The sequence below is a fragment of the Propithecus coquereli genome, unplaced genomic scaffold (genome assembly GCF_000956105.1).
Source record: "Propithecus coquereli isolate 6110/MARCELLA unplaced genomic scaffold, Pcoq_1.0 Scaffold134, whole genome shotgun sequence".
Classification (NCBI taxonomy): domain Eukaryota; kingdom Metazoa; phylum Chordata; class Mammalia; order Primates; family Indriidae; genus Propithecus; species Propithecus coquereli.
Window position 1 is genome coordinate 1,833,520 of NW_012137636.1, and position 17,704 is coordinate 1,851,223.

General features: G+C 35.9%; 1 protein-coding gene across 1 annotated transcript in view; it reads right to left on the minus strand.

The window, feature by feature from the left end:
• Positions 1-17,704, minus strand: part of ANLN (anillin, actin binding protein) — a 57,935-nt gene that overhangs the window by 3,481 nt on the left and 36,750 nt on the right. The window contains 5 exon segments of the mRNA XM_012638751.1: positions 4,704-4,811; positions 9,531-9,617; positions 15,898-16,010; positions 16,952-16,973; positions 17,234-17,272. Coding sequence (XP_012494205.1) covers positions 4,704-4,811; positions 9,531-9,617; positions 15,898-16,010; positions 16,952-16,973; positions 17,234-17,272 — 369 coding nt within the window.

The window sequence follows — 17,704 nt, forward strand, 5'->3', positions numbered from 1 at the left end:
CTCTTGCTCAGGCTGGTTTCGAACTCCTGAGCTCAAACAATCCTCCCATCTCAGCCTCCCAGAGTGCTAGGATTACAGGCGTGAGCCACCACGCCCAGCCTACAAAACTCTTTATGACAGAAAAATTCAAACAGAAAATAAAAAGAACAATATAATGAACATCCATGTACCTCAACAATCTTCAACAATTAGAAACACATATTCAACCACCTTTTATTTATAACTTAGCACTTTTCCCCTTTCTATAAAAGGAAACCTAGATATCATATTTCATGTATAAATATTTTTTATGTATCTACAACAAGCAAGGGAAAACAATTACTTTGAATTATTGGAAGCCATATCATTCCTATGGTATAAGAGACAAAGTGGAGATAAAAATTTGTGAGACCAAATGGTTTTGCAAATGGGAAAAGGGACATATTAGGGCACAAACAATGAATAAACAGACAATAAAAGTGTCAACTCTATTAGAAATTTTAAAAAAGAAATTACAATGAAATATACCATTTTAAAATGTTAGAATGTGTAAGTCTGGAAAGAACAGTAACAACCTCTGTTGATTGGCTGGGGTCACTGTGAGTAATAGAAATTCTTGTACAGGACTACTGAATGTATAAAATGGTCTATTACTGGTTGGCAATTTGATAATAGCAATCAGAAAGCATAAAACATTGAGCATCTTCTGAGCCTACAATTCCATCTAAAAGAAATCTGTCCTAAGAAAATACATAAATAAGTGCACAAAGATTTTTACATGGGTTGTCACTGTTTTTTTCATAATAGTGAAAAATTTGAAACAAATTTGATGACAATAATAGGGCGCTATTTAAATAAATCATGGTATTATGTTTCCAGCAAATACAGCACACTAAATAGTCTGCAAGTCTTCCCGTTAGATAACTCTCCAAACGTTAGCTAACTGAACTCACAATCAAGTAAAAGAGGGCCGGGCGGGGCGTGGTGGCTCGCACCTGTAATCCTAGCACTCTGGGAGGCCGAGGTGGGCGGATTGTTTGAGCTCAGGAGTTCGAGACCAGCCTGAGCAACAGCGAGACCCCATCTCTACTAAAACTTCAAAGAAATTAGCTGGACAACTAAAAATATATATAGAAAAAATTAGCCGGGCATGGTGGTGCATGCCTGTAGTCCCAGCTACTCAGGAGGCTGAGGCAGAAGGATTGCTTGAGCCCAGGAGTTCGACGTCACCGTGAGCTAGGCTGATGCCCCAGCACTCTAGCCTGGGCAACAGAGTGAGACTCTGTCTCAAAAAAAAAAAAAAAGAAAGTAAAAGAAGACTTCAAAGGCCAAGATCAATGAGGAAGAGAGAATGCAGAATAGCAAGCTAACCTAAAACCCTGGCTTCTTTTGGGGCATTTGCCAACACTACAAACTTGCGGCCTAGACTCACACAGGTGAAATGGTATGATATAAATTCTAGTATTTGCTTTAAAATACCCTAGCAAAGCAACAAGAACAAAAAGATATGTGTGTTGTGGAAAGAGAAATAAAATATGAAAAATAATAACTAATGAAGCTAGGAGTTCATTACACTATTTCTGTTTTGTGTGCATTTGAAATTTTCAGTTATATAAAGTAATACATCCATGCATGTGTGTGTGTGTATGGAAAAAGCAAGAACCAAGAGTAGTAATAAAGTAGTCCCCTACTTATCCATGATCTCATTTTCTGCAGTTTCAATCATCTGAGGTCAACTACAGTTTGAAAATGTTAAAAGGAAAATTCCAGAAATAAACAATTCAGAAGTTTTAAATTGCACATTGTTCTAAGTTGCATGGTAAAATCTCGCATCTTCTAGCCTGGGATGTGAATCTTCCCTTTGTCCAGCATATCCATGCTGTACCTACTACCCACCTGTTAGTCACTTAGTAGCTGTCTTGGTTATCAGATCGACTGTTGCAGTATTGCAGTCCTTGTGTTCAAGTAACCCTTATTTGACTTAATAATAGCCCCAAAGTGCCAGAGCAGTGATGCTGGCAATTCGGATATGCCAAGGAGAAGCCATAAAGTGCTTCCTTTAAGTGAAAAGGTGAAAATTCTTGACTTAATAAGAAAAGAAAAAAACTTGTATGCTGAGGTTGCTGAGATCTACGGTAAAAACAAATCCTCCATCCATGAAATTGTGAAGAAGGAAAAAGAAATTCAAGCTACTTTTGTTGTCGCACCTCAAACTGCAAAAGTTATGGCCACAGTGCATGTTAAGTACTTTGTTAGGATGGAAAAGACACTAAATTTGTGGATAGAAGACATGAACAGAAATGTGTTGTGAATGATGGCAATTGGGTTCGGTACCATCCATGCTTCTAGGCATTCACTGAAGGTCTTAGAACATATGTAACCCCTGCAAATGAGGGGGGAATACCGTACACTACTGAATAAGAGCAAGTTAGGAGATTTGTCTTAGCAGATATTAAGGTGTATTTTAAAGCTATGGTCATTGAGATTGGGACAGAAAAAAGCAAAGGAAAGAGAATAGAAAGCCTAAAAATAAACCTGCCCATACAATGATACCTTGATACGTGCCAGAAATGGCTTTGTGGATCAATGTGGAAAGGACTGACCATGCAATGACGCTGGCATTGCTGGTTACCCAGATGGAAAAGAAAATCAACTCTAAGTAAATTAAATGTGAAGTATAAAACTCTGTAACTTTAGAAGGGGTTATAAGAGAAATCTTTATGACTACAGGGTAAAGACAGTTTCTTAAATAAGACTCAATAAAGCAGAAACAAAGCAATGGATTGGCAGATCTGATTACCTCAACATTAGAAAATTCTGTTCATGAAAAGACTCTATAAAAGACATGCCAAGCCTAAGACTAAAGAAATAGAACTGCAATCTACCAAAGATTTTAAAAATGGATAAAATATAGAAAATAAATTCATAGGAGAGAAAATATAAATGACCATACACACGAGAAAGGGTGCTTACTCTAGTAATCAAAGAGATACAAAATAAAAACCAAATGAGATAACATTTCACATCTATCATACTGACAAAAGTTTAGAAGGCTGACATATGAAGTGTTGGTGGGGATGAAAAACTGAGAACTCTCAGATACTCCTGGTGGGAAAGGAAAATTGTACAACCACTCTCAAGAATCATTTGATAAAATCTAGTGTCAAGTTGGAGATGTATAAACCCTACAACTCAGCAATTCTGCTACTAGGTAAAATTCAAGAAAGAACTCTCATCCACATATATAAGAAACTAAATTACAGCTGCACTGTGTGTAATAGCAACAATTTGGAAATAAACTAAGTGTCCATAAATAGTAGAATAGATAAATTGTGATATGTTCTTACAATGGAATACTATACTACCAAGAAAAAGGGACAAACTAGAGCTACACATGATCAACCTAGACTAATTTCACAATCCATATTTACCCCAAAAAGGGAAGTTGCACAATACATACAGTATATTATTTGTATAATGTTTAAAAACATGCAAATACAATACCATATATTGCTTATATACATATATAGGTTGAGCATCTCAAATCAAAAAATCTGAAAATCCAAAATGCGTCAAAATCCAAAATTTTTTGAGCACTGACTGATGCTCAAAGGAAATGATCATTGGAGCATCTCAGATTTTGGATTCTTAGATTAAGGGACACTCAACTGGCAGGTATAATGTAAATATTAAAAAAATCCGAATTCTGAAACACTTCTGGAACCAAGCATTTCAGATAAGAAATACTCAACCTGTATAACAAAAATTCAAAGAAATGTACAGGAACAATAAACAATTTTAGGATAGGGGCTATCTCTGTGGGAGAGAGAGAATTACATAGGGAGCTTCGACTGGACTGATAACACAGAGGTTGACTGAATTTTTTAAAGCCCTTTTGAATGTCTTGAACATTTCACAGTAAATTTTAAAAATACTAATAATTTTAATGATTACAATATATTTAGCTATCAAACACATTATAGATGTATCTTTATTGATGTGGAAAGATGTCAGACTGTATTATCAAGTATAAATCATGTTATAAAAAGCATGCTGCCTCCTGTTTTAAAAAGATCCATAAATGAATATATAATTATTATTATATATTATACATTTTAAAAGTTTAGAAGGATATACAACCAAAATATAAACAATAGTTATCTCTGTAATGGATGATTTGATTTTCCTTTTTTATTCTGTTATTTCTATTTTCCAGTGTTTGAATAATAAATGATCTTACTTGGACACTGATAGTAACTTATTTAAAAATGAGATATAATTTTACTTCACAAAATCCTATTATTAAATTTTAGAAACAAAGCCAAATCATTGGTCCTGTAGGTAGTTTCCCATTGCTGTTTTATCCCAGATATAGATAAGTCAACTAGCTGATAAAATACACAACTAGATTTAATATGTTTCCAACTGAAAATGTCAATGGAAAAATTATGAAACATTCCAGCAGAAAAGAAGGAAAAATATATACACCTTAAGGTATTTTATGAGTGGTCAAACCATAGGGAATGGATAGGATATAAAATTTTCACACAAATACACAATACACACACTGTGAACTGTAACAAGGACATTTGTAATGGCTTAGTAAGCACATACAAAGAGGAATTTGTGAGTGGGTGGTAGGGGCCAGAGGGAACACTTGCATAAAACACATGAATAAAAGTCAAGCAGGGCTGTCACCAACAAACCAGTACTGTTTAAATTACCTTTCGCTTTTCATCATCTGGGTAAGTCCAATAAGAGATGCAGTTTCCAGAAAGAACACACCATCTTCGATGCCAGGCACCAAAACCACTAACATCTTCAAATATGGTCTGGAAAAATCAATTGAAATGCTGGCTTTAGAAACTTGAGGAGTGTCCTAACAATGAAATGCTAATTCTATATGTTAAACCTCCATTTGCTGACATATTTCATATCTCAAAATCTATTTTATTTGTATTTTTATGTCTTTTACCTTAGTAATGAAAATCATTGATCACTCATATCAGAAATTTACTTCAATATCATCTACAAGCATTTAAAAACATCCAGATATTAACCCCAAATAAATATCTCTTACCTAATTTTAGATTTTTTTAAAGGGCAGTGTCCCTAACCAAGGGCTCCTTAAACAAGAGAAATGCCTCAAATGTTGGAGAGTAAAATGATATTAGAATATTATAATCAAAATAACCAATGATAGCATATTAAGCTAAACCTTTCTTAATATGGTAGACTGGCATTTAATTTTTATTCCGGAGAACGAATGTTCTCAGGATTAGAAAAAAGGCAGTTTGTGATTATAAACCTTGATGGATTACTGGGATAAACATCAGGACTCCAAGCCCACTGCTGAACTATCAAGCACGCTTGGAAGCAGCACGTCCCTACAGGCAGGTGTTTGGCCAGCTCCTGCCTTAGGAATGCAAGTTAAAAGGGAGGTGAAGCAGTAGTGTTGGTTATGGACAGGACTCCGTAATAAGTAGCTAATGACATTTGGTTTTCACAGAAGCACTTCCACTTAAACAGTGTTTAAGTAGAAGCTGGGTCCCTACCCCAACTATTTTTCAGTTGTAGTCCTAACAGTGCCCTAATCTGTATAAAAGTCCTCACTTTTAATTTTTAAAAGATTCCTTTAGGAACTTTTATGTTAAAGAACAAAGCAAGGTAAAAAAATGTAACAATGCTATAGATCAGGGGTTGACAAATTTTTTCCATAAAGGGCCAGAGAGTAAAGACTATAGACTTTGTGGGCCACATGGTCTCTGACACAACTATTCAGCTCTGCTCTGGTAGCACAAAAGGAGCCACAGACAGTAAGTAAACAGATGAGCCTATGTTCCAATAAAAGCCTATAAAAACGGGCAGTGGACCCTACTATGCTGCCTTCTGATACCGATAATCCAAAGCCATCTTTGCGCTTGATTTCAGAATGCATTAAGGCTTTTCCACCTTCAAATCACAACTTTGCCTCTCTGTGACAGCTAATAAAAATAAACTAATATTATTTGGTTTTTGCTGTGAGGCACCATTCCTAAGTATGTCACCATCTCTGTGCTGCAGACATCCGAAAATTGTCAGTCATTATTTCAATTAATCTTTACACCAACCCTATGACAGTAGGATACACAGTTTTCTCAATTCACTAATTTATGTGAATTTCCCAAAAGGTGGCTTGAACGAGGAAGGCAATTTCTGGCCACTGAAGAAAGTTACTTTGTGTGAGAGGAAACGTTTCCACGATAGATTGAAACCTCAATTTACTTAGCTCACTACACAACCACATTCCCTCCTGTCCCTTCTTTTTTCCCCTCCCCTAGTCCATCCTCTTTCCTTTCCTAAGCATTTATTACTTTTTCTGGGCAACGCTGCTCACAGCCACCCAAGGGAGATGAAAAGGAATCTTCCTATTTCAATCTCAAGCACAAAAGTTAAAACAAATGACTCACCAGCTCCCTCCTGTGTTTATGTTCATCTTTTATATCATAAAAAGAATATGTGGACAAGGAAAATTTTGACAGACAAGAATCACACCAGCTATTATTATAGCTACTATGATCAGAGAGGAATAAGAAAAGAACAGCCTTTTCATTTTTATAGCTGAGGAAACTGAGGGCCAGAGAAATTAGATGACACACACTCACTAGGCAGAATTGGAACTTTCTAGCTGCCAGTCTAGAATGTCCACCTCTTGCTGCTCCCCAGTCGAGGCAGAGCTGGACCAGCACCACTTCAGAACCACTTACCAGTCTCTTGGTAGTAGTCTCCCTCCTTCGAGCTGCCCTGGCACATCAGGAAGGGAAACTGAACCGAGCAGCTTTCATTTCAGTCACTACCTCTATTTTTCATAGAGGGTAGAGGTAATTACCATGCATTGTTTAGGCAGAGGAAGTTATGTTGGCAAGTCCTGAACTCTTTCTTACTATATTCTATACATGTGCATGTGATAAAAATGGGCTGTAGCATTCAAGACAGAGTAAAGGATCTAACAAACTAGTTAAGAGCCCAGTTGAAAAATGAAATACGTCAGACTCAACATGCAAATGAACGAGCTGCCATAACGGAGCCTATCAGTTGCTCAAGCTGTCTAAAATAAAATATAAAAATATTTACATTAAAAGAAAAGATCAATAGAGGTAAACACTGCCTTTAAGTCAGAAATTTATAAAAATGCTTTTCCAAGAATATCTAGTGCCACCTGCTGGATTCATATATGAAGAAAGCTAAAGAGGAAGAAAAAACTTTGTTAACAGTATCCTCGGAAAGTCTGTTCCACAGTTAACTAGGCCACATAGGCTTTCCTTACACTCTAGCTCTTCTTTCTGCACCTTTGACAGCAGTTGCAAACTGATTGGTAACATCCCTTGTATCATTCAGATTCTTGCTTCACAGAGAAAACTGAAGCGATTAGATTTTCTCTACTTCTTGCTCCACACTCACAGTCTTCTATGTATTCTACATACACACATTTCTCTCTTCTGGCAAATGGGAAAGGTATAATTCTGTATCAGAGCAATCCCATGGACTGTGGCTTGGGCATATTTCTTGCCACTCTCACAACACTGCTCCATGAATTACCCCATTAATCCCAGTTCAGGTTCCCCATGGCCTCCATCTTTAACCTCTTTGGCCCTATTAGAAACTGTCCATTTGCATTTAAAGCCACCCAAGTCTCTCCCATCTTAATAAAATGCCAACAAAATCTTTCTTTCCCTGTACATACATCTGCAAGTACCATACTCTTCCCTCTTTACCCCTCTCACTGCCAAACTGTTTCCAAGAGTTGCTCCTGCTCTCAGTCCTCACCTCCCACTCACTCTAGAACCATTTGCAATCCAGCTTCTGTTCTCACCAGGGCTGGAATGACCACCTGGTAAATAAGTCCAACAGTCATAACAGATCCTGGGCCTGATGTGACTTGGCCACTCCCTCCTCCTAACGCTCTCTTCGATTGGCAACCATGATGCTAGATCCTCTGTTTCCCTCCCTGCAGTCCCCCTAAGGGTTTCCCTCTCCTGCCTGTCCTATAGCTGCTGCCCTCACAGTTCTGCTTCACTTCTTCGCCCCAGACTTTGATCACCATTTCCATGATACGGATATCCAAATCTTTGCCTCAGCTAAAAATGTCTTTAGCTCCAAACCCAGATATTTGAAACATGTCTCTAGGCATCTATAATTCAAATTGTTTAAAACTTAACTCATTAAAACTTCCCACCTCAGGTGGGAATTGACTGGGAAGGGGCATGAAAGAACCTTCTGGGTGATGGCAATGTTCTATATCTTAATAGAAATTTGGATTACACAAGGTGTATGCATTTGTCAAAGGTCAGGGAATGCGCACTTACAATTTAGGGAAAAGTGCCTAATGTCTACAGTATACTTTGAAATTACCAAAAAGATAAGATAGATTGAGCAATGGGCTGAGGAATGGCTAAAAGTAGATATGTAATAAAGAAGAGTTAAAAGTATGACAGGTAAAATCTAGATGGTGGGTATATGGGTGTTCATTGTAAAATTCTATCAACTTGCTTTATGTTTGCCATTTTTCACAATAAAATGTTGGGGGAAGATACACCAGCTCCCACCCCAAGCGTGGGAATGATTTGATCTTCCCACAAGGTCCCTTATCTCAGTGGCATCCCTGCCACCAACAGCTTGTGCATGGCAGGAATCTGGGTGCCATCCTGACTTCTGCTTTTCCACTCCCTAGAGCCAAATCACTAGGATCTGCCCTTCCTCTCTCTCCATGTCCCCATGACGGGTCCTTCTCTCCAACCCAGCTGCTGGTCCTCAACCTCTCTCACATGCAGTAACTCAGTCTCCTAACCAGTCCTCTTCAGGGTTGTAATTCTCCAATCCACTTTTGTTTCCTTAGCTTAGAATCCTATGAGATCCACCCATTGGCCCCAGGATGAAGTCCAAATTCTTTAAAAAACTCTTTAACACTTGGCCCATTTCTCCTAACCACACTTTCCTCCCAGTCACTCCCCTCACCACCACCACTCCCCCCACCACCAAACACACACATACACTCAAACTCTAAGCTCCAGCTATCCTGAGATACCTGCCACTGTCTGAATATGTCATACTTCTTTTCTTTGGGTCAGGGTGGGAGAGGGAAGGGCCCTGTAGGCCACTGTACATACTCCCCTTATTGAAGCACTTCTCCCCTTTCTCCCTGGCTAACTTACTCAGCAGTCTAGAAGTTACTTCCCCTAGTAGCGTCCTTTAACCCTCCCTACCCACAGTCAAGACCTGGTATCCCACCAATTACACCTAGGCACCCCATGGTTTCTCCTCTTATAGTACTGCATTGTACTTGCCCGGTCACTTGGATTTCTCCCAACTAAACTAAAAGCTCATGAGTGGAGAAATTTTTTGTGGCCTATTACATTCTGATACCAGCACAGTGATTGGCATGTACAGGATATGCAACAAGTCTTTACTGAACCAACTTATCATTTAATCACATAGGATTTCATTCCCATGGGAAACCAAGTCTGCATTTCATAAAAAGAAAAAGAAAATAAAGATTAAGTGACGTTACTTACTAGAAAACCTCTTTCTTCAACACTGGAATTCACTTGACATTTTATTTTTAAATAAATATGACCTTCTAAAGGAGATAAAAAGGGCACCTGCAAAGACAGAGGATAAATTATTTGCAAAACAGTTCAAAGAGTGATTTTTCTCAATAAACCACACATAAACTATGAACAGAGCATATTACACCATGAAAATAACAGCATTTTTTAAAGCTGGAATGTAAAAAATGCCACCAAAAGGCCACTGGTTCCTTAGCAACAAATACTTTTGAAGAGTAAATTTATTCATGGTAAAGCTTGACAAAAATAAGAGCCCTAAGAGCCAAGTTCTTGTGAGGAAGAAAACATAGATTTAAGAAGAGAATACACGTTTATCCATTCTCCATCAACAGAAGAATATACTCCATAGGTGACTGGATAACGCAAACTGTAAATTCATATAATACAACATCACGCAGTAATAAAGAACCATGAACTGCAAAAATGGGAAAGCCAATCCGCAAATTCATATGAAATTGAAAGAAGCCCCAAATAATCCAATCAATCTTGAAAAAGAAGAACAAAGTTGGAAGAATTGTACCTCCCAACTTCAAAACTTAATATAAAACTTTGGTAATCAAAATAGTGTGGTACTGGCATAAGAACAGACATACAGACAAAAGGAATAAAAGTGAGAGTGCAGAAATAAACCCATACATAGAGGGTTAACTAATTCTTGACGAGGATGCCAAGACCATTTAAAGGAAAAGAACAGTCTTTTTCAACAGTGCTGAGAAAACTGGATATCTACATGCACAAGAGAGAATCTGGACTCTAACTCACACCATATACAAAAATTAACTCAAAATGGATAATGACCTAAATATGAGAGCTAGAACTATAAAACTCACAGAAAAAAAGAGGTAAAGCTTCATGATCATCAATTTGGCAATGGATTCTCAGATATGATACTAAAGGCATAAGTAAAATGAGAAAAGAATAGGTTAGTTACACTTCATCAAAATTAAAAACCCTTCAGTATAGAGGTTCCTCAAAAAAATAAAAATAGAACTGCCACATAACCGAGCAATCCCACTTTCAGGTATTTAACCAAAAGAATTGAAATCTGGTTCTTTAAGTGACAATTGCACTCCAGTGTTCATTGCAGCATTATTCACAACCTAAATGTAGATCAATAAATGAACAGATCAAGAAAATGTGGTACATATATACAATGAAATATTATTTAGTCATAAAAAAGAAGGAAATCCTGTCATATGCTACAATATGAATGAAACTTAACATTATGCTAAGTGAAATAAGCCAGTCACAGAAGGACAAATCCTGCACGATTCCATTTACATGAGGTATCTACACTTGCTCTTAGCCAAAAGGCTGAGAAACAATATACGAGATATTTAAGGTAGCCGAACTCATAGAGGCAGAAAGTAGAATGGCAACTGCCAGGGGCTGGGGGAGAAGAAAATGAGGAGTTGCTGTTCCATGGGTATAGAATTTTAATCATCAAGATGAAAAAATTCTAGAGATATACTGTACAATATTGTGCTTATAGTACACTTAAAAACTTGTTAAGAGGATAAATCTTACTTACCATTATAAAAAAGTTATAAAAAAAATTATAAACCTTTGTCCATCAAAGCACATTGTGAAAAGATAATCTACATAATGGTAGAAAATATTGTAAATCATGTATCTGATAATGATCTAGTATCCAGAATATACAAAGAACTCTAATAACTCAGCAACAAAAAAACAACCCAATTCAAACAATTCAAACAACCCAAAGCAAAAATTTAGAAAAGGACTTGAATAGACATTTCTTCAAAGAAGATAACCTTGTAGGTTATATATGGGTAAAAAATAAAGTTGCCCTATAACACATATAACACAGAGTTAAATACATTTCATGATGACAATTTTTATTGAATATTATTTGTGCCATTTTACTTTTAGGAAGATTTCCAAAATTAAGGACCTCATACCCAATATAAGTCTGCATAACAGAGAGGGCAGAAAGATGCTAACTTAGACCTAGCGGTGAAAGCCGATGTTGAAATCCATCTGAAAAACTACTTAAGTTCAATACAAAGAAGGTCTGGAATGGCCTAAATGCAGACCAGATCCCACTACTGTCATGATGTGATGACTCTTCACTCTCAACCTTGGCTGATTTGCCAACTATATATAGACACCCAAAATTAAACCTATATTCTTTTCACTAAAATTATCCCAATGTGTGTTGCAAGGATACACAAAAAGAAGTTCCACTTCCAAAAGATCACCATTTTTACTGAATAATAAGAAAACACTGGATAAAATTCAAAAATCTTATTTTTCTTAACCTTAGTTCAGTCTAAATTTGAAGGTTTTTACTATAGTTTCCAACAATTTGATCCTCCAACGTAATAAAGATAACTTAAAGGGGGAATTCTAGGAGAAAAAGTATAAATTTCAATAGACTAATTCCAGGAGACAAATCTCCCACTTCCTAAATTTAAAAGGTATCCATGATGTAGAATCAAAACAACACATCCTCATCATTCTGTTTGTGAAAAATTCCCCTGCTTTTCTCTTTTCTTTATAGTCAGTTTTAAGTTCCTCGGGGTCTTTCCTCTCAATGCTAATTAATTAGCACAATTGCATTATTTAGTCCAGAGAATGCTACTGGTTAAAAGAATTTAAGAAAGATGAGGAGAAAATGTGCCCTCTTACTTTTTGGTTGTGGAAAAGTAGAAAATATTCTTGGCTAGAAGCTTGTCCTGATAAAGAAGTGAATGGAGAATATTCACAGAAGGGTCAAGCTTACCGTCCCCTCCCCACAAGACCTGAGTGAAAATGTATGATCCGATTCTCTTTTATGTTTAACAAATGAGTCTTATAAGATATCTACACTTCAAAGATTATGTTAAGAGCAGTAAAACATAATCTATAACCAACATGATCATGTAATTTGTTATCTGCGAGGATATTTTTGAGAATGAAAGGGGCGCTATTAATGATTGCACAAGGCCAGCCAGGCATGTGAGCTCACGCCTGTAGTCCCGGCTACTCAGGAGGCTGGGGTGGGAGGATGGCTTGAGCTCAGGAGTCGGAGGCTGCAGTGGACTATGATGGCACCAGCATAGATGACAGAGCAAGACTCCATCTCTTAAAAAAAAAAAAAAAAAGCAAGAGCCCATCTCTAAAAAAAAGAAAATTTTAGATAATAAAAATAAAGTAAGTACACAAGGCCAACAGGCATAAGCTAGATAGCTCTGGGCACGCCGGAATGCCTAACCACTCTAACCCCAAAACTCTATAATTCTAATTGTTTGTTTTACTTCATGATTGTTTGCCCTAATAATGTTTAAACTGACATTTCTATTTCCTAGAAGGTATAAATATCTAAGAGGTACCTTTAAGTCAGAAGAACTTTCTGATGTCCTTCTCCCTTTATCTATAAAAGTCTAATAAAACTATGACTGTTTTGAATTCCCTATTCAAAGAAAGGGTTTGAGAGTCTGAATCATTGAGATTGGTAATTTAAGTTCCAGGAAGCCAGGCTTTAACTCCAATATGTATAACTTCAAATATCGTAACAATCTGCTGTTAGTGGCATCTTAAATCTGTAGAGCAAACAACTGGATTAACCTCAATAGAAATCCCATGCTGAAGGGGATCCCAGAGATAATCCCTGTGATGGTTGTATTATTTTGGTCCAGGCACCAGTAAAATAAACAAACACCCCCTTGTACTGACAGTATCTGGTAGGATATGAGAGACCTGTCTAACCTCTCAAAGACAATTAAATAGGATATATTACAATATATTACAAGTATACAAGTATAGAAAGTCTCACATTTGTCCCACAAACTTAAAGAACACCTAAACTTAATTATTTTAAATATGCTCCTATATCAATTGTAAGCAATTGGAACAAATATTTGCTTCTCCTCATCACTCATAAAAACACAAAATTTGTCCCTAATTTTACCTCTAAATTGTACTGTATTTGACTCAGAAAGAGACTTAACAGTAAAAGACACAATCACTTAAATTGAGTGATTTGATTTTGCACTCAATCACGTTGTTGGCTATTCATTGTTACAATTTCAAAGAAGTGAAGAGAATGAAAATATAATTTAATTTTAATTTGTAAGTGAGACATTTTGAATTAAAATGGAAGTCAAAAAAATTTTCAAAAGAACAGTCCATATTTAAGATATGCCACTGAAATCTCTTACATATGTAGAAATTGGCTTTGTGACAATACTGAGTAAGAAATACAGTTCACAAAAACCCCACTTCCTATATTTATCTAACTTGCAAATCTTGTTTCAAGAATTTAAAATAAAATGAAAAACACCGTCCAGTATTTTGCTAATGAGCATTTCTTTTAACCCACAGAATGTTTGCAATTGATCTTTACAAGAAAATTAAAAATCTAAAGTTTTCTAAAATATATGCTTATATTCAGTATTTTAGTGTCAAATGCATTTTAATTTCAAAATTAATAAGCAAAGAATCATCTATATAGCAATGCACCTATTAGCTAATCAAGACCATAAAGGTTTTCTAATTTTATTTAAAACATCACCAAGAGCTCTTTTAGTACATGGGGGGGCGGTCAAAAATATTAAATAATTTTTAGTTTTAAATATAGTTACTAATTTGGTATTCTAATTGATGCTTAGAAAATTAACATTGAGTGAATATAGAATTTTAAAGAACTATGAAAGAAGAAAGAATATAGAAAAACACCCAAATACCACACATGCATGGAAAAAAAATAGAGAACTTTCAAAGCAGACTTTAAATTATGAGAGTGGAGAAAGAGAACCCCATCTCTAAGAGTTTCAAGAAAGAATGTACATAATGTCCTTAATTATTCAAAATAAACAAAAAGAGTTGTTAGTGAAACAAATACATGTGGATCAAAAATTAAGGATTGATTTTTAAGCTCATTAGTTTCAAGCAAAGAAAATATGGCAACCTTTTCTCGGAACATATAGCCCAGTAGCTCTTGCGCTTTTACATCATAATTTATCTAAAACAAACAAAATAAAAGACAGAGAAAAAAAAAAACAAACTCAGGATCACTTGATTTGTTAAGCTAGCTGAATTACTAAATAAAAAATTACATAAATTTTTTTAAATTAACATGTTAAAATATATTTATACATTAATAGGGAATCAAAATTTCATATATAGGTCTGCTTTTGGTCCATCAACTAAAAAAAAATTCATAGAATTTTAAAGTTAGATTATTTTAAGCTAACCTAATATTCTATACTGGGAAAGTAAAACCCCAGAGAAATGAAGCAACTTTGCTCAATGTAAAAGAATAAATTATGGCCAGGCGCGGTGGCTCACGCCTGTAATCCTTGCACTCTGGGAGGCCGAGGCAGGCAGATTGTTTGAGCTCAGGAGTTCGAGACCAGCCTGAGCAAGAGCGAGACCCTGTCTCTACTAAAAAATAGAAAGAAACTATCTGGACAACTAAAAATATATAGAAAAAATTAGCTGGGCATGGTGGCGCATGCCTGTAGTCCCAGCTACTCGGGAGGCTGAGGCAGTAGGATCACTTGAGCCCAGGAGTTTGATGTTGCTTTGAGCTAGGCTAACGCCACGGCACTCACTCTAGCCAGGGCAACAGAGTGAGACTCTGTCTCAAAAAAAAAAAAAAAAAAAAAAAATTATTAGCAGGGCAAACACATGAATCAGGCCTTCTAATATTTCTATACTTCTTCATCTCAATATTCTGACTACAGAAATCTCTTATAATAATATCAAATATCACTGTATTATATAGCAAGAGTCAACCCAAGGAATAAAATTTGCCTCTAGTTCGTTTATTCCTTAAAATGGTCTCATTAGCAAAAGGTTAGTTTTATCACATTATGATGAGAAAGTACTCAATGGTGATATAACACAGATTTGAATTCCGAAGCTTCTAACTTGAGAGGGAAGTATGGCAGAAAATCCCTTAGATTTATAAGTACTTTCCTAAGAGATTATCTTTCTCTATCTTGTTAAATATAAATCCATAAAATATTGCTTATTTCAAAATAACAGTTAAATAGGCAAGACATTATGTTTTAAAACTGTAAACTTAATATCTAAATGTAAGAAGTAATACTTCTTTAGTAAAAAGTGACACTTTGAATAAGCCGGCATACACTACTATTAAGAGACAAGGGAGAAACACTTCCAACATCAAAAAATATATCATTTAGGTACACCCATACCTAGTTAAAAATGTGCAATTCTAAGAATGTACATTTTCAGCGAAAGATTCCAAATACTTGAAAGCACTGCAGCATTTCCATTGAGTTAATTTTTCTAAAATTAAAAAAAAAAACACAACACACACTTACAAATAAAGTTGGATTACCTTGTCCAGAACAAACTTAGTGTTTCCTACTGAAGATAATGACAGGGTGTAAGATCCAACAAGGGCAAAGTTGCTGGTACGCACAGCATTGAGACCTCCTGGACTGGCCATAACTGTGAAGAAAGAGGAAATGTTTAGCTCAGAGTGACTTTTCTAAATGTAAATAGTAATTCCTCACCCCACCCTAATAGGATGAAATTAAATTGCCACAGAGAAAGGGGCTGCTTCATTTTCCTCCATCTTTAAATATGGAAGAAAACAAAACATCAACATATGTCCTACTGAAAGAAAACTATCAAGTATTTTGTACTTTAAGTGAGGTACAGGCACTCCTTAACATTTGGGATGAATGAATTTTTAAAGTCACAGACCTAAAAAATATGTACATAAAAAGCAACTTCTCCATAAAAATAGGACGAGACTTCATTCCTAGTTACAGTCCAGCATGACATAATTAGCAGCAGAGACTATCTCTGCACAAGTCTTCTTAGTAACTCTCTTATGCTACAGAGAAGAAAAAGACCAATAGCCCAAAAGCAGTAAGGGCAACCAGCTCCATCCTAATTCCCTGTGGAAAACGCAGGCCGAATGCCATTCCAGAGAATGCCTTTCCTGGCTCACTGGCACTCTAGTTCCCAGTGAACTAGAAAGATGCTCTTCTGACAGGATATGGTGCCAGTTATGGTCAGTAAAGTTAAAGGAAGTAAACTCCACAGGGCAGATAGCACAAAACAAATCTATAGAACAAGGGAAGTTGAGGTGAAGTGTAATGCCACCTGCTGCCATTGTCAAGTGACTAGGGATCACATGTATATTGACTACTAGAGCCTGAGTAACGTAATGATTGGTAGTCCATGGTGGTGCCCAATGAAGATGCAATGAGATTACATGCTATTCTGGCCAGTAATCTTATATGTTATTTAAAAACCCATATAAAAAATATTACCCATAAGAGACCAAGGTAAACACTCATAAATCAAGATGGCATATATATATACAACCACTTAGTTCTTCACTTTATTCTAAAGTTTTAAGTAGTTCAAGATCGACTCACCTGAAGAATGAATGTTGCTTTTCTAAAAGGGTGTGAAAAGAAACATAAGTTATTTCTTTTATTTGATACGATGATTTAAATATAAAATACAAAACTCTTTTAACACAATAAAGACATTTCAGAAAACATTTTTCCTGCACAAATATCAGGGATTTTTCCCCATTAGTATATTTTCAAAATTTCCATAGTGCGAAGAGTTTAGAAATGGTCAACCAATTTAAAATTGTATGTGTAAGATGAAGATTTCTCAAGGGAGCTCAATTTCTTAAAAATTCTACTTACTGTGCTCATAGATGTGAGGAGTCGCTTTGGAGTAATAGCCTAAAAGAAATGATAGCTCAGTATATTTCCTATTAAACATTATGATCCAGATTTTAAAATTAACCAACCTTGAGATGTTCCTACATAGAAAATAATTCTTAAATATGAATACCTTATACTTGAGTCCTTGGCTTTCTCATACTGTTATTCTTTTTTTGTCAGAAAAACAATTGTTTTAAATGATGACTTAGGAAGAGAACACAAGAGCAAAGACAGGGAAGGTTGGAAAGCAACCTAGAGCTTCTATTCTTTATGTCTGCACAGTGACCATATATATAATTCTGTACTGGTTTAGAGAACTAAGTGAGACAAGAGTTCAAAGAAAAGCCGTTATAAAAGTTAGTGTCAAGTAAATGTAGAGAAAATAGAATTACCTAGCCTGAAGGTATTAGGAGCTTATACCTAGAATCATGATCACCCACTATTAGTTTA